At 41.5% G+C, this 23,785-nt stretch overlaps 2 protein-coding genes across 19 annotated transcripts in view; both read right to left on the bottom strand.

The window, feature by feature from the left end:
• LOC122570392 (bromodomain adjacent to zinc finger domain protein 2B-like) overlaps nucleotides 1-12,317 on the bottom strand; it is a 225,839-nt gene extending 213,522 nt beyond the window's left edge. For 14 of the 17 annotated variants that reach the window (XM_043732668.1, XM_043732641.1, XM_043732762.1 and 11 more), the window contains exons 1-2: nucleotides 11,731-12,317; nucleotides 5,291-6,167 (exon numbers count right to left, since the gene is read on the bottom strand). The gene's annotated coding sequence lies outside the window, so the exon portion shown is untranslated. The other 3 variants (XM_043732659.1, XM_043732649.1, XM_043732676.1) reach the window with 3 other exon arrangements.
• Nucleotides 12,318-19,659: 7,342 nt separating this feature from the next.
• On the bottom strand, nucleotides 19,660-23,546 carry LOC122571031. Of its 2 annotated transcripts, XM_043734208.1 has the most exons (10): nucleotides 23,428-23,546; nucleotides 23,089-23,353; nucleotides 22,435-22,583; nucleotides 22,076-22,202; nucleotides 21,881-21,974; nucleotides 21,460-21,575; nucleotides 21,157-21,393; nucleotides 20,871-21,076; nucleotides 20,720-20,788; nucleotides 19,660-19,945 (listed from the first exon to the last, which is right to left on the bottom strand). In XM_043734208.1, the coding sequence occupies exons 3-10, from the start codon at nucleotides 22,460-22,462 to the stop codon at nucleotides 19,800-19,802; spliced, it is 1,023 nt and encodes a 340-aa protein (XP_043590143.1). In that variant the 5' UTR covers nucleotides 22,463-22,583; nucleotides 23,089-23,353; nucleotides 23,428-23,546; the 3' UTR covers nucleotides 19,660-19,799. The 2 variants fall into 2 exon arrangements, with proteins under 2 accessions (XP_043590143.1, XP_043590152.1); XM_043734217.1 differs by lacking the exon at nucleotides 23,089-23,353.
• Nucleotides 23,547-23,785: the final 239 nt, after the last annotated feature.

The raw sequence follows: 23,785 nt of genomic DNA, 5'->3' as shown, positions 1-23,785 counted from the left end.
TTAACGTCGGTCCTTGCGTTTCTTTGTACTCGCTCGTAACCTCTCCTCTTCGATGTTTATTAACTACGAAACGATCCGCACGAAACCACTGATACTGATTATGCTCCCATTTTGCGGTTACGCGACCCTTTCCGTTCTTATTCACAGCGAATATTCAAATCGTAACAAACAAGAACCACATACGCGATCCTTGTTCTAATATTTCCTATAAACATCGTTTATTCGATGAATACGAAACTTTCGAACCTAACATTTTATAGGGAGAAAATCAAGGTTGCCCGAAAATCTCGAAACTACGCTGTTGTACTACATATTCTTCGCCTCCCAATATCCGGCTGTCACGGTTAGCGAACAGAGCAAGACAAACGCTCGTTCGTATTCTTCCGTTTTCGAAGGTTGAATACATGACGGGGCCATGGACAGCCGGGATCTCTCGGGAAGGGCCGCAAAAGGCCGGCTTTCGGTTTTTTCATGGCAGCTGCCAGCAAACTAGGATCACCGGGTACACACACACTATCGCATAAAAACCTCGACCGCGCGTACGTTCGCGCGGTGACCGTGTGCGAGGGGCCTCGTGTGTGTACTCGTACACAATAGAGGAACGAGGAATAGCGTACATGTGTGGACCGTGCGTATGTGTGTTCGTTCGTGTTGCCGCTCGTGTGCCACGAATCCGTACCACACATATGTATCGAGTTTCAGAAGGCACGTTAGGCGTTACCATCGACTTTCTTATATGGAATCGCGTGCGAGAGACAGGTATACGCGCGTGAGCGCGAGCACGAGCGTATACGCGCGTCTGAAAAACGGCCGTAGGAAATAAAGGCGAGTGTATATGCGCGTTTGTACGTGTCGCGAGAGGAATAATTGCAGCCGCGATAGCCACCGCCACCGCTGCGTAATCTGATGCGTGTATCACTTTTGAGCAACAAACGGACGAGCCCCTTATCGGATTCTTTGTCTCGGTGAAATTAAATCGCTCCAGTTTCCAGGTTCGCCGATAATTACACACCTTGTGCAAATTAAATCGTTTCTTTCAATAGATCATATGATAATTAGATAAGCGTGCCGGCGTTATAATCTCCGACCGCTGCTGGTCGACGCGGATAGTTCGTTCTATTGTCTCGACAGTGTTAAGATCGGAGGGAACGAGGCGTCTAAATACGTTGGGAACGCGGATTGTATCGATACGGAAACCCGTGAAAAATAAGGCTTCTTATTATTTAACGAACGAAATTCATTATCGAGTGATAGATGCGGCTTGCAAATGTTTTTAATCGTTGCGCCGATAAGACGGATAGAAGTAGGATCGTTTATGCGTGAATCGACGCGAAGAAAAGATACATAATTCCGTTCGACGGCTGAAAACGCACGCAGACCGTGTGTGCGTTAATTACAAGCACTAACTGCACTTTTACTTCCTGCTCGCTCGTTGCTCGTTATATCGAGGACCGAAAGAACATGTCGCGTTCGGCTGCGAAACGAATTCTCTCCGGCAGGGCGCGTTGCCGCGGCTATTGTAAAAACAATAAACTCGCGGAACGAGTCGAATCGAACGTTTTACGAGTACATATGTACTTTCTTTCGACGTTGACGTTGGAGGTATTTACGAGATACGACGAATAAGACGGAACTTCCCCCGTTGATGTTCTCCTTCCTTTTAGTCGCCGTTTTCCCTTGCGCTACAAAGGCGCTACAATAATAAATGTCATAATTACATTTCACGATTATTATCACGGAAAAAAGTAACTAGAAGGGGGGAAGGAAAAAATGAGCAGGCTCGTTTCGCGGAATGAAAATGTAAAAACAATTCGAGTCGCCGCTGCTCCGAGACTTGGTAATTTACCGGATAATTGATTAATTAATCTTAATCAAAATAGATTACTCTTGGCGTAAGGACGTTAACGGTCGTACATTTGAAGTGATTAATTCAACGGGCATTAATAATTCTGGATTCCATTGTTCCTGTTACTCTCTCTATCGGTTTGTCTTCGTTTATCCCACTCCTCCCCCCCCCCCTTTCCCTACTTATCTGTCTCCCTCTTACGTTCGCTAAACTATGCGTTGCTTCCCTCCACCGATGCAACACCACGTTTCAGCGAACTCACGGATGTGTACGTTTCGGCGTGATTTTAACTCGAATCACATTGCTAATACATCCTCGTTTATTATGGCTTTTGTACGCGCGAACGCGATCTCACAGTAGTCGCCCTATTGTTCCATTGTACCATATAATATCCGTCAGCGATATCTTGAGCCTCCGCGAGCATGCCGAGCGGCAAGGTCAACGTTAAAACACTTAAAACACACAAACAGTTATCGACGACGAATCCACAGGGTGGCTGCAATCGCGCATGATCGTTGGAGAATCGCGACAGAGTGCGATCGTATTCGAATTTAGAAAGAAAGTGGACCAATTAATGGTTGTTCAGCTTGAAATGAAAAGCGAATAACAAGGGGAATAAAATGTTTCGAATTTTTCCATTAGCTGAATTCAATTTTAATAACTTAATGAAGTAAATTTGATTATCTCCTATCTATCAAATATTCAAATGTTATTTAGTGACGTTATAAAATGAGCCCAGATATGTTCTCTGAATGATATTACATTTTAACTTCAACTTGAATATATAAAGACTGCAAATAGGCAGCAGAAAACGTTAGATCTCCTATGTTTTATAAAGAAGAACATTGATTGTTATAACGTTCAAGTACTAAAAATATCAAGGTATTATTTATCTTAAGAGCCACATCTATTCGGATCTAACAGATCCTTTCTACTTTGAACTATTTCATTCAGTCATAAAGTGAATTAGAATTAAAATAAAAAGAATTACCAAAAACGCACTTATCACGTTTTTTTTTTCTACGATCTTTATATACAGAGACAGTTTCGATAACGAGGTCAAACATCATTATTCCCCTCTAAAACCATAATTACTACGCTGTCACCCAAGAAACGAGCAAATAAAATTACTTCTCCCTGCTATGTAGTTGGAACAAGGGAGATGTTTCGTGACCGAGTCGAAGTGATTCTTAGTTTTTAGACGAGCGAGCGAGCGCACGCGGCAGTCGGTCGGTCGGCTCTCGTATCGATCACGCGACAGCTTCGGTGTAAACGCATTTCTCCCCTTTCTGCGCGAGAGGCGACATCTAATGTCATAATGAATCGATAGACATTGTCAACCGTTACGAGAATTCGATTATCACGAACGGTATCGTACAGACAGCGACCGTGTCGTTAGCGTCGTTCGCTTTTCCCGTTATCATCGACATCGCTATCGTTTGCCGTCTCCGGAGCGAGGAAAAAAATACACGAAAAATTTTCAGCTTCCGAGAATCGACGCTTGGGCGCCAAGCGATTATTCTTCGTTGCGTGAAGTTTGCACCCGTCAGCGAGTTCTCGTTCTCGTACCGCTTTTAACGCACCGGAAATAAAAACTGCATACGGGGGCGCCTCTCGTGTCTCTCTCTCTCTCTCTCTCTATCTATCCCTCTGTCGAAAGAGAGGAAAAGGGATTCAGTGGGGGAAAAAAAAATACGCGCGATGGCCGCGAGCGCACCTCAAAATTCTAAATAAACCAGAGACACCCGGAGACGTAACGAGCAGTAACAACTGTCGCGCGCCGTCGTGAATAACGACGTCGATATAATCGGGGATTTTCGAACGGGCGCTGCGTGTAACGACCAACGTGACTACGGGCCGTAACAAAAATTTCAAGCATTACGCAATAAATATAGAGAAGACATCGTTGCAAACAGCGAATTCCGTGCAACGTGCTCTGCGTATATCTCTGCTTCTTTTTTTTTTTCTTTTTTCTTTTCTTCTTCCCTTTTTATTTTCTTTCATTATTTTTTGTAAAAAGGGACGCAGTTTGTATTGCCGTATCGACGCGTAAATACACAAGTATCGTGCGAGTATGCATTTTACTGCATAATGTAATTCGTTTGAACGATAACGTGGAATCGATTAGTCGAAATAAAGGATTTTTTAACAGACACGGGTTCCTTGAACGAGGAGTAGTTTGGCCGCCATGGACGACGACAATACGTCTCATTAGCATAATGGCGAGAACGAGCGCCGATCGAGTATTACGGTACACAGAGAGAACCAACTCGACTCGATGGTGGTCATTGTCATTTAAAACCATTTCGAGATGAAACGTCTGGCGTTTCAGTGTGTTCTCGCGAAGCGACCTGATTATTACACAATCTACGAACCGCATGTAATAACAAAGATTATTTAATTAAATCGGTTCTCTTAAAAGGTGGGTCTTCTTCGCTCGTATAAACTGGCCAGGGCGTAAAAGATTTTAGTATCGACGGGAATGAAGTACACGCTTGTTTAAAAACGATTATTTCTCCTGTTAAATAACCTGCTATTTCGTTCGGGGTTTTATCGGCGAGAAATTCCGGGCTACAGATTGCACAGTCTAATAGCACGTACTAAAACTGCCTACGGTCAACTCGTCGCCGAGAACGACCCTAACGGAGGTAGTCCTCAGGATTAGTAACGGTAAACAGAAAACTTTTGAATCTCCCGTGGCCATGTATAACTACGCTACTATTCACTCACGCTACTCTCCGGCTCTGTTCTAAGCTTTTACGATTCCGTTTTCCTATGTGAGAATTCGTTGGTACGCAACGAACGATTATTCAGTTCCCGAAATGTGTTTACATTTGTGTTATTTCACAGAGGACATAACCTAACAAACACGAAGATGGTACCCCGCTGGGGGTAGCCACAAACAGCTAAAAAATCTCACCAAATGTCCAAATTGGACAAATTGTGAATGTAAATTACTAAATAAAAAAAAAAAAAAAGAAAAAGATTTGTGTTACGAAATGATGGATAGATAAAGATTTGCAGACGGATCCAAATGACTCGCGTCATCTGACGCGCGCACTGCCAACTTGCTAACCCCGATAAATGATAATTAAAGTAACAAGATAACGAATATGTCCGAGATTACTAGCACGCGTATAGAATACAAACGCTGCGAACACTATAATAAACGCTTTCCTAATTTTGATTCTTCGCGTCGTACAAATACGGAAACTTCAATCGAGTTCCCATATGCCGTATATGTATGTCGTATGTCGATACATTTTCCATGGGAGAGCGTTTATAATTTTAACAGGGTGTTCTAAATACAACTTAACGCCAATTGCTCTACTTCTGCGAGAATTGCCGCTATTACCAAGGGCGGCGTTAAACGACACCCTTGGTTTAGCTTAGGTTTCAAAAACGAGCAAATGATATATTTGATATTGAAATTGCTTTCTGTACCTTGTCGTCGCCCACAGGAAGTGGCCTCCGCCGCCAGCCGCTTTTCCTCCCTTCCTCCCCTACTCCTCCTCTTCGCTCTCTCTCCTTCGGTCAGTTTTCCAGCGACACCACTGTTTTCACCCACGCACGAAGCAATAACGACGAGGCCTACGTTCGATCACTGACAAATCGGACGCATCCTTTCCAGTTTCTTCTCTCCGTCCTTATGCGTTTATCTTTGTCCCACACGTGCCCTTTGTCCTACTCCGTAGGCAGTATATACGTGTATACAAACACGAGCAATCGCTTGCGTCTGCCTCTGTCAATTCTTTCTCCTTCTCCAATGCGTTTCTTCCAAAGCAAAACAATAAGCGCTCTCTCTCGCTCTCTGTTTGTCCGTCTCTCTCTCTCTCTCTCTTGTGTCACTGGTCCGATACACAGAACGGTACAACTGTAAATTTCTTTCCTCTCTTTATCTACGTTTCCTCACGGTTACCTTGCGGTGCCCTCCGTGTCCAGTTTCTCTTCCTGTATTCGCTTCCTCTTGATTTCACTTGTTTGCACAGAAATTGAATTTCCAACGGGCCGTAGGTGGAGAGGAAGCGCACGAAGAAGGAAGAACGTTGGCTGTGCGCACAGCTGCGATCACGGAACCTCGTGATCCTGAGGAGGCGACATTTCTACGCGGTACGGGAGCGACACGCGATTTCGTGCAAGCCTCGGAGTCGAGTGAAAGGGAGAGGGGGAAACACGGGGGAGAAAAAGAAAGAAAGCAAGCAAGCAAGAGCCCGGCGTTGTCTATAAGCCGGCGAACGGTGAGTTTTCCTTTCCTTCGGAGCCACTACGAGGCGCCCTTCTCTCTCTTGCCGTCTTCTTGCCTGTAGAGCTCCAACAGCCTCTAAACAATGAATACAATACGCCGTGATGGCTGACGTGCGGACAAAACGCGCGCCGAACAATGTCCCGCGAAAAAACGCGCAAGGGTTCTCTCCGCCGCGACGCCGCGAAGAAGAAAAAGAAAAAAAGAGAAAAGAGAGAGAGAAAGGAAAGCAAAAAAAGGAAAATACGAACGAAAATACGAGAGACTAGTCGTTACCTGTGCTCCGGAGACCGGGAAAAATAACGAAGAAACGAGAGAAGAGACGTAAGACGATGCGGGTCATGTTTTTTAACGACAGACGCGCAAATACGCGAATTCACAGAATGTCTACCAACCCGGTAAATATGTACCTTGGGCGTTCCTTGCGAAGCGAACACTCGGGACTCGCATGTTGTTTCTAAGTTCTTAGCCTCGCGATCAAGCGAATTTTACGATTATGTACTGTTGACTTCGCGCCAGAATACGACACACGAGGAGGAGGCTCCGTAAAACGATCGCGGCGTTCCACGGATCTAGCTCTCAAGCCAAAGAAATATAGCGCGTTCGCGAGCACGATACGCAACGCCACGGAAATGGTCGAGGAGTGCACGTTTCCGCGTGTCACACACTGTGTCCCCGCCGTTAAAGCGGATCTAATGACCGGTGCTGCCGCAAATATCGACCGACGATAACACTTGCTCTCATTCTCCGCTTACGGCGACAACTGAAATTCCACACGAAACTGTCGCCAATTTCGAAAAGTGGTAAAATGAATAAGTCGAATGCACGTCAGGGATCGAAACAAACAGTCAGGCCTGCCAACTTGAGAATACTATCAAGCGACACATGCACTATCCCATGTTCGACTGCTCGCTACGAAAACACATCGAATATGTATCATAATAGACGGCGTAATTACCACTGTAGAATATCTTTCCGAACAAACTGACCAACGAATCCTCGTTATTCCTGTGTCACCGACAAACAGCTCGGTTATATATTTCTCGGACAAACAAGCAGGAGACGCTACCGCCTCTACTACGTCGCTATAGTTTCCACGCTATATACCCTTCGTTTCTAACGCGGAACGATTAAGTAACGAGGCGAGCTTGTACGAGTCTCTGGTTCTCCCCGTGCACGAGAATAAATTCACCCTGCACGCCCCGCGTGAGGATCGATACGCACGATTATTTCGGGAACTCGCCCCGTTCTTGTCGAGTGCGAGAGCGATTTACCGCGCGCGACAAAGAGGGAGCGAGAAAGAGAGAGAAAAAGGACGAGCAACACGGAGAAAGGAACAGAAAGAGAGGGAGGGTGAACTAGCAGATAGAAAGAAAGGGAGCCGCGTGGAGAAAAAGAGGGGTAAAGAGTCAGGACGAAACCGTAGCGCGTGGAGAGACAGAGAGGCGAACGGAGAGGGACCCTTTTTGCCCCTGGAACGAAGGCTGCAAAAGAGGCTCGGGGAAAGGTCGAACGGGCACGTAACGTCTCGTACAACGCGGCAGCGCGCGAACGTTCAACGTTTTTCAACGTGGCGACGGAGACGACGACGACGAGAACGGTTGTGACTACGACAACGAGAACGATCGATTTTCATCGAAAACGTGGACACAGTCACGACGACGCAACACAGAGTTCGTCCTTTCCGAGTTCGTAAACGAGTTCATTCGACAACCAGCGAATCCCACGATACCGAGTGGCGCGTTGCGTGACTGAGCACGAACGAACGAAGCCCGGTAATAAGCGGCTGAGAATCGTTCGAGGCGTATACGAGTCCTTTTCCACTATAACAAAATACGCTCGACGTAACCTCGATCAATTTACGGGGCGTTCGTAGGTAGATAGAAAATTATGCTCGCTACCTGCGTGTCTCGAGTTCCACCGGCAATATAAGATACCACGTCTCCCTGTTTTTCTGTCTCTGTGTCTCTTTTTATTCTTCTGTGTTTCTTTTTATCGGTAGAATTCCAATGATCGGATGTAGCTACGAGCTCTTAAAGACTGTTCGAGGTAAACGTCGCGTTTTATCGTGCTTCTTTTTTGAACAGAACGAAGGAATCGATTTTACAGGACCGAATTCGTGAGGAAAGAATTTTCGTTCGGACGTTATTCCAGGAAATTACGGTACGTTCGTTAATAGCTCGTAAAACGCATTTTGAATAGACTATGGCTAGGCTCGCAATAAAACAAGGTCACCACGTTGCCGAACAATTTGTCGGAAGCAGTAAAAGCGTCGAGTTAACGGGTATGAAAGTTCACTCACTGTAGCATCAGCGAAGATCGTTTGGAAATCCTACACGTCGCTTTAGATTTAGCAAATGAGCCGACTGGATACGCGACTTACTTTCCTTTCTTTCAAATCACAACTGCGATACTCGCGTAAACATAACAGAAGAGTGTTTCGAATTTTAACATAAGTTTCGAGTTTTAACATAATATTTATGTTATATCAAGCGATCGACTATCAACTAAAATATCGTTAAGTTTCATTTTCCGATGCATTAATATGACACGACTTAACTAAATCACTTAATCGAATTAAAGAAAGCATTAAAATCGCGTGAAAACACGTTTCACCTTATAAATAGGTTTGATTATAACAAACGCGAGCCTATTCGTCGCACTACGAACAAGTTACAAACATCTATTCATTCAGCCGGCGTTTGCCAGTTGACTTAAAGGATTCATAGATTCTTTATTCATGTATGCTAATTGCGCTCCGCGGATTACGCCGGTTAGTCACGAGATTCATCAGCTGGAAGGGTGAGCGCGTCGTTTAATTTGCTGAATCCAACATTTCGTCGGTTTTTCGAACGGCCGTTCGTTGTTAACAATTATCGTTCCTGGTCAGATCGAAACTATCGAGGCGGAGAAACGTTTTCGTCTGGCACGATACCATGCTCGGTAACAGCGACTCCTCTTCCGCGATTAGTCACGTTTCGATTTCATAAGACGATCGATCCTTCTACAGAAGATACGCCCCCTTTGTCTTTTCTGCGCTCTTTATCTCGCCCCGGAGACATTTAATATCGTTCGGACATGAAATGCTAAAATTTTACGATCGAGACGATAGCAGGCTTAAACCCCCGAATCGATCGGACAAATCGGAGAAAATCGTCTCTTGGTAAAAGTGATAAATAGATTGCGTGTTTCATCGAATCTATATGCACATCAGTCCTAAATCTATATACGTATTATCTTAAGATTTTTCTAGTAATTAGCTAAGTGAGTGTTACTTTTCGCTTCGTTAAATGCAATATATTAAAATATTCTAAGTCGTTTCTTATTTCATTTACTGTAAAATTTGTTAAAGTGTTCCAGCAAACGTATCTAACAGATGTGCCAATACTCATAGCCAGAAATGTATATACTCACAGAAGGTTGAGAAACACAGAGAAAAAAAGTTGACGAGAAACTAAACACTAAATTCACTATGCTGGCACCGCGTTCCAACTTCCACGACAAACTGAAGATGAGCTACACAAAGTTACAGGTAGAAACGGCTGATCGAGCCAATCAGACGTGACACTGTAAAAGAACGGCCTAGGTCATTTCGTCCGCCAGTCTACCAGTCTGAAGATATCCTCGAATTCGCTTGACCGCTAAACCTCTCGAAGTCCATTCTTGCCAACATTCGAATTCCACCGAGCGGCAGAGACGATTTAACCGAGCTCTCTACGAATTTCTTTTCTTATTTCAACCGGATAAAAGCATTAAAAGGAAAAATACGCGAGTTTTATCCATGAAAAGAGGAAAAAATTGTTCCCTCTCTTTGTTTCGCGAATCACATTCAGAGGAACGAAGGCGAAGATATTCCGCAGAACGTTACGCTTGAAAAGGTAAGAATCGTTGAAACGAAACACGGAAATAAACCGACACGCGTGAAAAGCCGAACGCGTAGCGGCAGCCGCGATGGGATATAACTGTTTCTCGAATGTTATCGATCTATTTGTCAGCGATGTAAGCTGCATCAAGGTAGTCGAGATTACGCGGCGAAGCGAGCCCGCAATTTTCGCTAGAAAACCAGAGCGTGCCTAGTATGGTCGAATGAGTGACGTATACGTGCTTCCGTTGCGTTATCATTTGACCGATCCCCCCACCACTCCCTCCCTCTGCGTGGTTACCTATCATCGATAAAGATACATAGTACATTCAATGATGTACAATTTCTTCGTCAGTTAGTCGTATTGAATTTTGTTACGAATTTGGATCGTTCTACGAGCATTTGTTCTAGTTCTTGTTTAAAATTCTTCGTCGCTTTTATCATGGTAGCATAACGAATCGGTGAAAAAGTATTTATTTCGAATGATTTATCGCCCAATATATGGAATCGACGTTTAAAAATTCGTACGCCAATGTTACGCTGCAGGCCGCATTGGCGTGGAACTTTGGGATGCGAAGCGTGTCCAACGCGAAGGCACACCGATTGATAGATGATGGGAGGCGGGCGTGTTATCAGTTGCTCCCTTAAAGCGACTCTGAAGTCATCAAATTAAACGGTCGAAAAAACTTTTGCCATGCACGAAGAGTCGGTGCGCATCCTCGGCCTCCACCACTCCAGCCGTACTCAACGTAAGAAGTGCTCTCACGAAGAACTCGCAAAAGAGCGCGCATCTCGTTCTTCGGCGTCGATTTAGGTCGTTAACGGTAAAACGGCGTTTGCGCTCCGCGAAACCAAAGAAGACCCGTTACGACGGCTCTCGATTTTGCTGACGTGCCTCGCGCGATTGCCATGTAATTGCACCTGCACGAAAATTGCGTCACCGTGCTTCTTTAAACGTTCTCCGGTTTCCACGGTTCTGAAGATCCTCGAAGACCTACGTTTTTCATCCAACCTTTGAGTTTCGATATTTTTTCTTTCATTGACTTGAGTTTGTAAATCGGCGATGCACAGTATTAAAAGAAAAAAAAAAAAGAAACACGTACGCGCGTAAAGCATTAGTAGTATAAGAATTTCGAGTGTGTCGAAAGATGACACGTTTGTCACGCAACGCGCGCGTCATCACGTTAATCTTTCTCGATTGCTTGGAAACGTTCGAACGTTTCCATGTTGATCGCCGCTCGAGCGGACAATAAAATCCGAAACAAGACAGGACGCGCACCACATACTTATATATATATATATACAGAGGCAATGTTATACCGTATAAAGAAAACGAAAGAGGATGTAGCATAAATCGACATCCCTCTGAAACTAACTGCATTATTCTATCTTACCTAAACAAATTCGGTCCTCGTGTGTCGTATTGTATCTAACCTTTTATCTTGCTTGCACTTTTCCAATCATACATGGACATCTGATAAACACACATACATATATAGAACGTCGTATAAAGAATGAAAAACACTAATGACTGTATCGCTTGTGACCGTGTCTCACCTATCGATTTACGATCTATCGATTTCTTTAGTTACCGAAGCACAACTGTGTCACAACCTCAAATTTCAAGGATTCAGTGAACTATGACTACTATCGGTTGCACTTTTTGCGAAGAATCGGAAACGAATAAACGCGCGAACTGTTTCACTATACGAATATACACGATTTAACGCGGCCTCTTTTCTTTTTATCGACTTGGGCGATACGCAGCATATTCCTTACCTAACGTATCAAATACTCGGCTCGCGTGTCACGTCGCAGCCTAACGAGCCTGGCTGCACCTCCGATTCGACGAAATATCATTCCACGTCTCCCAGCCACCGGTGAGACGACGAGACCTTCGACGAGCCTCACTTTGTGAGAGGGACGCGCAGGTATAACACGACGACGTTTGCAATTGGACCTCGAAGCCCACGATGAGACTCTCACTCGTTCGAGCCCCGGCACGACACGTCGCGGTGGCGTCCCGAGGAACAAGAAGCCGAGTAACGACGATCACACAAAGGACAATCGATGCTCTCCTCTCTCTGAATTCTCACTGATATCCGTCGCACTGATTTCACACGCTACGAATGTATATATATATATATATATATGTATATATGTATACATATATATACATATACGTATGTATATCACGTTCGGAACACCCGTAATATATGACCGACGAATCTTGCGTTAATCGATGTGTTGCGTGTCCGATGTTTTTGTTTTGTTGTATGTACGCGATATGCAACGGTTGTCCACTCCTTCACGTTGTCCGCCCAAACGAGAGCCGTGCTCGCGTCTTTTCACGTCCGTACGTCGCGGGCGCCGATGGCGGAATGAACCGGTGGCGCCGCGAGCGCCGACACAGGCGCCCTCGTGAACTAACTCGCCTCTTCCACAGACACAAACACAACCTCTTACCAATACGATGGACCTACGCTCATCGATGCCAGAAATACGCTGCACGAATACACGGAAAATGAGTAGGATCGTACGACAGCTACACTCCGCCGAATCTATAATGGATATTCGCACCGACGGACCACCTGGCCCGCCTCCCCTCGTTACACCATCTAACGGGTGTCCACTGATTTACACCAATACGTACTATCGTGTAAGTACGTATCATCCGGTACACGTTGCATTTTTCCAGCCACCGTGTAGTATTTGAACGGCAAATCGGTGTGGCTTTTGTTTCCTCGATCGTATTCGTGTTTGACGACATCGAACAATTTGTAATTCGGCGTTTTCATGATTTTTCTGTCGATGGAATTTGTCGGGACAAATTTGTTGTGGGGTTACTAATTAGATTTAACGTAACATGAAAAATCTTAAAAATCCCACGATAAATTCGAATTGACGACTTGCAACAGAAAAATTATAGTCACCCACGCGAAATACAAAAGGAAAGAAATATTGATGTAAGGATTTAAGAAAATCATCTGGTCCTTCTAGTTTCTTTCTTATGAGCAACGACACGTAAACGAATTATTACTATAAGCACGGATAACTGTGATAAGGTTGATACAGTTACCTCGTTACCCTTCTGTCGTAATCGTAATAAAACCTTCACTGTTCTCGAACTCTGCTCCCTGTAACTACGTTAATTGGCTTCTGAACAGCGTACACCGGTTCTGCGCGACCCAACGAACTAACGGGTGTCTATTTTTTACTCGCTTCGATTCCTCGACCAACCCCTCTTAACACACACGTGTTCACAAACTCTTCAGTTTGCTTCTCCGATGAAAGCATCATGACATAGAAGAGGCCAATAAAACATTGATACAGCGACACAACGAACGTTTCATAAACTTTATCGATCATTCGTTTTCGATCGATGAAAGGTACGACAAGTCGTAAAAATTGGTCAGTATTTGCACGATGATTGAACCACGCCGACGTAAATAGCATCGGCGAGGACGCGAGACCGAGCCCTTCCATTGGTGGGTTTTTTCAGGACGTTCTTCGATCCACGCAGTGGTTGAAACGCCGCAGCTCAGTCCTTACCAAAATTGAATATCACCAATAGGACAATAATTAAACGATAGCCTGTTTCTTACTATGAGAACACATGTCTCTCGTGTTCGAACTATTTCGAAGATAACACTATGTTTCATGTATTCTGCTTTCTACTTTTTGCTATGTGATAATTGATATTTTGAAAATTTTTGACGGTATCAAAAACACATGTTTATCTCCAAAACCAAATATAAAGAAAATTTTTGTAATACCGCAGTGATTGGCAACGTGGTGAATCATAAAACTGCCTCGCGGTAAAAAATAGGGAATTAGACTTATCGTGGTCTTCTACGAACCTTCATTTCGTCATCTTTTATAATAATCTTAATTTAAAATATTTGAAGATGTTGTAAAAATCTTTACCAATTTTTCCAAGACTTATTATTCACAGAAATACGTATCGGTCATGAATAAAACGCGAATACACTTTTACCTACAGATAACAACAGTTTATTACTACGGTATAACTAAAGTTTACAAACTACGACGAAAACGAATTGGTTCATCGCTTACATGGCAAATCTCCTGAATATAACAATTTTTTTTTATCGTTTCCGTTACAAATAAGTTATATTACATTTATATTTACAAATACTAAGATTATCCGATTGAAATTAATTTGTATTTATTAACTATAGATCCAATAAAAAGATTTGGATTAAGAAATGACATGGTCAATAGATTTAGAGTAAATACGTTTCCATAATAAATGTTAAATCAACGTACAATAATCGAACGGCTAGCATCCTACACGGGTTATTCCATCGTCGTAGTAGTGTTCCATGTGATTATGCATTTCCACGTCAGCTATCGCAATATGTAATTAGTTGCATCGAGTAATAATGCATTTCCTTATTTACATCTAGTCAATATAGCGTAGGGGGTAGAGTCTGAGGAAAAGAGCTGACAAGCGTGCAACGAATTCAACTGTTACATCTCTACCTTCCGATGTAATCTTGGAAATAGAGGGACTTTGAGGAAACTCATTACAACTGCTCGCACTTTGTCATCGCCTTCATCGTGCTCCTTCGTCGACACCGTTGCGCCGACTCGAAAGCATTGGCGGACGTTCATTTCTTATCCGAAGAAAGAGAAAAGCGAGCCCCTCGGTTTCATTCGAGATACCAACCCGTGTTCCCAATATCCGCTAAAACAGAAAACTGATTCGAGACACACGTGTACACGCCGATAGAGAACGCCGTGATTCTAAAGTAGCCGAGAATTTGTCCGCGGTATTAATAGCGTTTGCAACTATTCGTATTATTTTGGTTGCGTAATAGCGTATGCTAATACATACGTTACGAGACATTTCATACCGTCGTTAAGCATAATCGACACGCGTTTAAAATGAACTACTAGCTATGATCAGGTAATTGTAATTGCTTATTAATTTGCATTCGATTGCGCAATACATAGAATATATGAAGATCATAGGGAAAGAATACGACAAGTCACATTTCCTACTTTTCACTGTTTTAAGATTCAGTACATTGTCAATCAGTTCCATGTTAAATTTACAAGTTCATGTTAATCGTGAAAATCACCAAAAAGTTATTTATCAGGAGGTTTCCTCCTGTAATCTTCGTACGTATACGACTTGTCGCATCGATAGAAATGAGATCAGACAAATCAGAGGAACCAAGACGAACAAAAGATAGAAAAAGATAGAGAGCTCGTAGTAGCAGCCTTCGTAAGAGGAAAGTCCCCTCGCCTATTTTTTCTCCCCATGGTGGCCGCGGATGCTCGCATTTCGCCATCGTGTTCAGGTTCGTCGTTGCGCCGGCTCGAAAGTATCGGAGGACAGTCGTTTCTCATCCAGAGAAAGAGAGGAGTCGTTGGTTCGGTCGCGTACCTCGCGAACCACGACGCGTAAAGAAAGAAGAAAAGGAAAAGGGAGAGAGAGAGAAAAAGAGAGGCAGAGGGAGAGAGTAAGTAAAAGACACGTTGTGAGGGAGAAAGGGAGAAGAGATGGTTTCCTCGATGCTGTAAGACGATGGAAGGGATACCAGGCGCGCGGAAGGGTCGGGAGGGAGGGGGTAGCGAGCCAGAGAACGGGAGGAAGGGGTGTGCGATGGTAAAGGGGGTGGCGGAAGGGGGAGTGAACAGGGAACGAGAAAGGAAGGGAAAAAAGGCACGTCGTCCGAGTGGATGCGATACGCGCTGGAGATCGTACGCAATGCCTCTGGCTATCTAGCTTAACTCGTGAAAGCCTAACGAACGTTCTCCTCTTACCGACTACGTGAATTTCTGTCGTGCGCGCGGCGATCGCCTTCTCCTCGGCCAGACACCTGCGCGAGATAATGTCTCGTAATAGCTTCTGCACGAACCTCGGCGACCAGCCGACCCCGTAATCTTTGGTAGTTTTCACACAGCCACGGTATAAGATCGAAAATCGTACCGGAAGAATGGAATCTCTGTGATTTATATACGCGCGAGAACGTATATATACTCGTTCAGAGTATTTTTCTATGAGTACATATATGTATGTATGTACATAGGTGCTTGTTTACAGGAGAAACTTGGCCGGTTCGCGGGGCTTGTAAATACGAGATTTGTAGTCAAGCGGAAAGTAAATATTTTGGAGAATAAGTAGGCATCAAGATTTGATAACTTTCAAACAGATACATTTCAGAGTATAATAGATATGCGTGTGTATGGTTGTAATGTTTGAACTATATGTAAACACGTAGTAAAATTTCATAAATGATTAACGAAGATTGATTTCTTTGAAAGCGACGTGAATATATTTATTGCAACCTTGACACAGTTTCCGGGATCGTCTCTTCCTAGTTTCGAGAGAATCTCATACTTCGGAATTCACCTTCGAATCGTGAAACAAGACAGTTTTATCGCTAATGCGCTCTGCACCTTGAAACATATGTTCTACGGAATTCTCTCGTATCGCGGCTATATATCGATGCCGGGTAACATTGTAATACGATACATGATGATATTTCATCTACTTTGCGGAGAGCGTGTATATGTACTATGTACTGCGTACGTATGAAACCCGGTGGAATACATGGAACGAAGCAAGTGTAGAAAGACACATCACATGGAATCTACGTTGATCATTCAACTCGTGAAGCCGCGTTAAAACACCGAACTATTCACAATTTCCACTTCTTCGTTTTCATAGATATCTATCTACGAGTCAATCCATTTCTTAATAAGAAAAGCTCGCAAAAGATAATCACACGAATCGAAACTTATGAGTGGTATGTGATCGTGTCCGAAGAAAGCATGCTCATGACAAAAATCTATTTTTTCAGAAAAGCGTACTTTCATCCGTATTCGTGTTTATATAGAAATCACATGTATGTATATATGTATATATCTAAGTATACAATTAAAGACTAATAGTGTCATATAATATTATACACAAGTTCAACAACTCGCTGCAAAATTCAAGATGGAATTTTGAGGTGTCGAATCTTGGGTGATTCAAATAACCCTAATAGTGAGTTCTGGAAAGAAGAGGGAGAAATAACGCAGGCGTTGACGATAGTGGCAGCCAGGGCGGCTGGCAATTTACAACGGCGCAAAACAATTCGGAGCCACGTTGCCGTTGCTGCGTATGGATCGAGCTTTAGAGGCGGACGGTCTCGCGGATCTCTTTGTGCAACACGAGGGCCGCAGGGCCATCTTCTTTCTCCTCTCTGGACGGCCTCTGATACCTATTCCCCTCCTTCTTTCCTGCTTTCACATCTTCCTTCTTCTTCAACAGCAGCAACGGCGGCAGCAGCGTCTCCTCTGACGCCGCTCCTCTGTCCTCGCGACGAGTCATCTCGTTTAGGTCGTGCAAGCCGAGCAAAAGGGGGAATGAGTAGGACTCGATGGCGCGCGGAGACGCCGGGCGTTCGAGGAGCGGGAAGGAAGGGGCTCGCTAGCTGCGGCGTTGGTGCGAGGGACGGGAAGGGCCGGTGTGCCAAGGAACGAGGAGAGGAACCGAGAAGAGAGGCGACAGGGTCGAGGGAGAGTAGCTACGGGACAGAAGGATATATGGCTGTGTATTATGTACTCGGGACCCGTGTTATATACGCCTCCGTTCCTCCGTGTATAAGTAAGCGAGCAGGTGTGCGTTTCCTTGTTTGTGTGTGTGTTGCTGTGATTCAGTGTGTTAGTCGAACTAAACGCGCGCGCACGCGAGCGATCGTGTCCTGGCACGGTGCACGAAGGTGTGTGCGAGCAGAGAGACTTACTTCTCACGCGAGTCTCTCTAACCAGCTCGCATCGAAGATGCGGCGAACATGGAATCACGCGACTCGCGTAAAAAATGATCCTGCGATCCTGAAAGGGGAGGGTGAAGGGAGAGGATGGCGTTGCGCGGCGAGAGATGGGATAATGGCACACCGAATGGATGAACGCGCGCAAGAGTGGAGATTCGAGCGGTGTTTGTGGGTGGAGTAGAGCGGAGAACAGTGCCAGACAAATTGCAACTGATAATTATCGCCAGTGCTGGACAGGGATATCGGGGTATGCTCGCCGCCAGATAGAATGACCAATTTTTGACAGTTACAGACACAGGGAATGGCATGGAGGAAATAGCTGGAAAGTGGTTGATTCGATTGAATGACCGATTGATGTGTTTCTGAAGTAAAAAGCTATCGGACGATATATTAAATGCTGTTAATAATCGATATATAGGAAATGGTAAATGCGTCGTTAATGCACGATCATTAGGATTTTCATTCCACGATATTCCTTCAGATGATTCTTCACTACAATAGATTTATCGATATGCACACCGGTAAAGGTATGTTATATATTTCTGAAAAGGTATGTCTTTCTTCTTCTGTTTGTTACAGTGAATGTTGTCTGTGTTTTTTGTGACGGTCAATCATTAGTTAAACGACAAATCTATATATTATCTACAGATTATCTTTAATTCATTCTGGCTTAATGAATTATGATTTTGTATAATTTCTAATCAACCATTTATTACCATTTGTTACAATAAAAGTTGTCTGTGTTTTCTGAAACGGTCAATCATTAGTTAAACGACAAATCTACATATTATCTACAGATTATCTTTAATTCATTCTGTCTTAATGAATTATGATTTTGTATAATTTCTAATCACCCATTTATTACCATTTAAATATTTAGTTAACGTTATGTGACACATGACGAACTCTGGTGATCAGCATTATTATCATAGCTCGTTTCATTGTCGGTCACAAATCTAGTGGTATCGACTATAGATAATACAAATCTGTAAAGCACTTGATGATTAAGCAGTAGATATGTGTATCGATGAGGCTATGTATAAACAACGCATAGGATAGATATGCATGTAACTCTTTCTCGTGTTACATTATTTCGAGAGTTAGATGATCTCTTATCATTTTCCTGTCACATGCGACATTATCGATACAGTATACGTACGTAGAATAAAGTTCCTACCGAAGATAAGTACATGTATCTTATGTAAATATATATGTTTGTATATACAATATTACTCATTTCTGAACGAACTCGTTTCAGAAGTAAAATAATTGTAGACATTTAAATTGTACTTCATTCAAAATTTCAATAAATAGACAATTTTAATCTGGCAGATCAACTGCGTACATGTATTATATATTTTTATAATTATTGAATTTATCAAATATTCCACCATTTAGAACATGTTTTGATTTTATCATTTAATATCAATAATATTATATATTAATATATAGCATATATAATATATAAAAACAATGTATGGAGTGATCCTTATATAAATTTTACACACACTTCGCGATCGTCCTGACAGCGGCTGACCACAGAAAAATCACACAGAATTTCGTATAATCGTTATGTACACGTGCTATTATTTATTAATTATTCATGGCACCAAAGATTAGAGGAGAGTTAATGCTCCCTACTTGAAAATTCCATGAGGCGGTTTTCGATATGCCCTTATGGATTTTAATAAGTAAGCAGGTATAATGTTAAATCTACGTTCTTTCTTACAGAACATCGTGCATATTACGTCTTCAAATATCATAATTTTCCTCTTATGTAAGATAAGTTGCTACTCATGTATCGTTCGATTTGACGTTTCATGTGCCCCCCGCTGCTTAGGCTAATCTACTTTCATTATGGAAGGTGGTTCTCTCACACACAGGGATATTTCGACTAATTTTTAATTGTCAATAATTAAAGAACAAAGCCGAAAACGCAATTTATTTACTTTCGATTGTCATCTTATTTTAGTTTTACAAATTAACTCAAAAAAACCAATTACATTTTCCTTAATAACCCATCTGTTAATGAACATCTTGTATATTACAATAATATTAATTGTTTGAATACAGACAAAGTTTTGTATTTTTTCTCCCAAATGCTAACATTGGTATCAGTGGACAATATTCTAGCATCCAGTAAGACACTACTAGTATTACATTGAATATTTGTCGTATCACCCAACCAATGAACGGTATATCTGTAAAACAATTTTATTAAAAAAGTATGGAATAGGAATGTATGAAATATTTTATTTTAGGTAATTATAAGCCTGTAATGTAAGGCATGACGGCGGTACGGTTTTCGGGAAACGTTATCTGGAGTTGTTGCTTATATCATAACAGTTGGGATACATGAAGATATTGAATTAAGTGTGTCCTGGAAGTATTGCATCTGCAATATGTGCAATATGTGCAATATCTGCAAATGAGTGATCAGAGTATCCATTTTCAGCATTTGATGGCTTTTTATTTGTAGGAAAGAGATTGCGGAATAAATAAAGAAAAGAGTTCGTGATATTTATGGTGATAATGCCATTGACAAACGTATTACTTAAAGACGAATTAGAAAATATAATGATAGAGGCTACAACTTGGAAGATCGAAAACAAAGTGGCAGGCCGATAACAATTAGTGTGGATAAAATAGCAAGTTTAATTGGACAAAATCTAAGACGTTCAACAAGAGAGATTACCAATATATTACACATTTCACACAAATTGGTTGCATTAGATTAAAAAAAATTTGGTATGATGGACAAATGCGATGTTTAGGTTCCGCACGAACTACTGAGTAAGTACATGTATCTAAGAATTTAAAGAATCGTGACAGGACATATTACGCAACTTAATATTTAACTTTCAAGATCGATTTATGAGCAAAATCTATTAAATCTGATGTATTTTATGCTATTATTATGTTATCATTTCTACATACTTTTTAATTCCTTTTTCTAGCAAAGAGCAATTACTTACTACATGAGTATAATATCAATTCACGAATCTTTTGGTTCAAATAAGAGTACCACCCAATGGGCTTTATATCTAAAAAAGAAAATTAACTCAGTATCGCCTTCCTAATAAAAGTAAATAAAATATACTTAACTAACTAACTTAATACACTAACATTTTACTCCCGTTAGATTGTATGCAAGAGAAAGAACAGCGTCCTCATTCACTGAGAGGTCGATGTACCAGAGTCCATGGGTTATATTTGTCATCATCCGTAAAAATTCCGGATGCGGGTTTTCTAAATTTTTTGACAATATTTCGTTTTGAATTCTTCTACACAGTTCTGTCGTTTCCTCCACCGTTCTTCTACAAATATTTATCCTAAAATGATCGCAACAATTGGAGCCATTTCTTATCATGGAATTTACAGTTTTGCTTTGTATATTTTATAGACCTATTACCTGTCGCTTACACCCAATAGGTGACCCGTCACTTGCCAAAAATGATTAAAACCTATTTTCTGCTCCTCAGTAGCGTACGCCAGTCCAATTTTCTCGGGACACACAAAGACGTATCCTAAGAAACCGAATTGCGTGATCGCCATGTCCTTTTGGTATATCCCATGGAGATTCTGCTGAACACGCTTTTTACTGACTTTCACGTGTTTTTGTCGAATTGCGTTCAGCGCACTGTACCATCTTCAATAGAAATATTTATTTATATATATTTTTATGCGATATTTAACGGAATTTTTTGAAACTCACTTCGAATTTGGGTCGAGCATGTCCGAGTGAAAGAGTGCATACATGAGTAACAGCGTTTGGGAAAATCGCTTAAATGACAAGTTGACCGTGGCATTTTGCCTGGTGAAAAGAAGAACCTTCAAAATAAAAAACATCCTCTTACTTGGGTAACATAGTAATTATCATATCTATTTTGGTCTTCTGATTTTTTCGTCAGTTTCTTTAATCGAATATGCGGATTTTGAAAATAATATGCAAGAATATTTTTAAATTTAGCAATACAGAAATCCAAAGAATGAAATTATAGGGAGCAATCGTGAAATTCAGTATGTCTTATGATTAAAATCTGAATAACTTATCTTACTTGACATCTTGTGATGCCGATATAGAAGAAACTAATTGATTTTCCAATTGGATTAAAATGAGTTAGTATGTAAATTACCTCTAGTATGTCTGGAACGGCTAATATCACTATGAGGCCCGACGCAAGTGCAGCTGCAAATCCTAGTAAATTTCCGTTATAATATTCCTGGCCTCTAAAATTATAATTTTCATCAATTACTTTTATGTTTTCTTCGCTTGTCACAATTTTACACTTCGAGGGAAATTTTATTATTTATTTTAATTTTCTACTCACATTTTGAATAACCTTTCATCGAACCACTCAGGTAGATCATCCGGTGTCACTTTTTCTAAGTCATGGTCAATAATTTCCCTATCATGCAAGATCAGTTGAAAATGCTCGTCTACTGTTGCCGGTTGAGCTAACGACAGATACAATCATTTAGTAATTACGAGTTCCTAAAATAGCAGATAAAAATTTATCGCGACTCAATGCTTACTATTTTGACAAAATTATTTTTATAAAGATCTCAATGCGTATCAATAAGGTTAATCCACTTCCATTATGTTGATATGAAAAGAATATATTACTTATATAATTAAAAAAAAAAAGAAGAAAAAACAAATACATAATACATTTAAATAAATATCTACCGTTGTTGATGTGTTTCTTAGTCCTCATTATTCCTTGCTAAATAAAACGTTCTCTTTGAAGTAATGTCAGAATTAAAGATTTCGCATAGAAAATTACAGCGTTCAACACGGCACTGTTTTCACTGCGTTTTAACGCTTCGTCACAGGTCCTATATTATTTAAATCCACAATGTACAAGGTATCCCAGATCATTTCAACAAGACGATATCGGCATAACCGCTTTCACATAATCGTTCACGAACTCTCCTAAACTATATGTTACTTTTCTATTGAGAAGCCTTTGCCGATATTCCCGTACAGCATGTAAAGCATTCACATTTGTGAAACCGTAAATAAAATAAATTTTGGCATATTTTCTATTGGGAAACTCTCGTAGCATGTTTATACGAGATCACACAACTTAATAACTGTCAATATTGTTAGTGTTATACTAGTCATATCATCGCAATCTCAATTTATCAACTTAACTTGAGTAAATAGGTTAGATAAATATCATTAATGTATACCGATATTAAACAATAATTGATCGGTTACTTTCGTTCTAATCTTTTTACTAAAGCGGTTTTGTGTCTATATTTTTGCAACATTTTTTTCTTATTTTCATTCGTACAATATGCTAATATCATTTTCCTGAAAAAAACTGGGATACTGTACAAAAATCTCGTATCTCGTTATATAAATTATCAGGCAATGAAGATCACGTTTCTCTTGTTCTACGCCGTACTGCTCATGTAGCTTTATTGTACTTCACCGTCCGTGTCGCTAAATCCACATAACAATTCTTATCCCGTACTTTACGAAGCGATCATTGCCAGTTAACGTGCTGTTTAGTTTTATGGATATAATACTACTGAAATGCAGCGCGATGTTGAACTAACTCTTCCATCGACGGAACTGATTTCACAATCGCATTGTTGATCTACCGGTAAATGAAGTATCTGAGTAACATGTGACTAATAACTCTCAAAAATCAAAACGTACAAAACTTCTAACCGTTTTTTAATAATGCCTGCAACGTCTATATTGCATCTGCATCACCAAAATTTATCGCGATCGTCTAATATTTCGAACACAATTGCGAAAGTATTCGGACACGTTTTCTGGAGCTAGCGCTGTGAACAATGGAATGCTATAATTACTGTTATAATTACAGTAATAAAATTTGGAATTTGAAATCAGTCTGGAAACGTAGCTTTGTCGGTTAAAATAATATTTACAAATATTTACGAATGCGAATGATTATACGTTACGAAACAGCTGCTACGACGCGATATACAATAGACCGTTAAGAATGATTAATGATGCACTTGTCCGCGAACACATATCGTTGCTGCTTACAATCGAAAAACCT

The sequence above is a fragment of the Bombus pyrosoma genome, linkage group LG1, assembly GCF_014825855.1.
Source record: "Bombus pyrosoma isolate SC7728 linkage group LG1, ASM1482585v1, whole genome shotgun sequence".
Lineage (NCBI taxonomy): Eukaryota > Metazoa > Arthropoda > Insecta > Hymenoptera > Apidae > Bombus > Bombus pyrosoma.
The sequence above is the reverse complement of the archived record's forward strand: the minus strand, read 5'-3'. Positions and strand labels throughout refer to the sequence as shown.

Coding starts and splice junctions, on each gene's coding strand:
- LOC122571031 (XM_043734208.1), bottom strand. CDS start 22,462: ATGAGGACTAAGAAACACATCAACAACG. Junction 21,394..21,459: donor ATGCTCGACCCAAATTCGAA/GTGAGTTTCAAA, acceptor TTTCTATTGAAG/ATGGTACAGTGCGCTGAACG. Junction 19,946..20,719: donor ATTGATATTATACTCATGTA/GTAAGTAATTGC, acceptor ATTGTTTTACAG/ATATACCGTTCATTGGTTGG.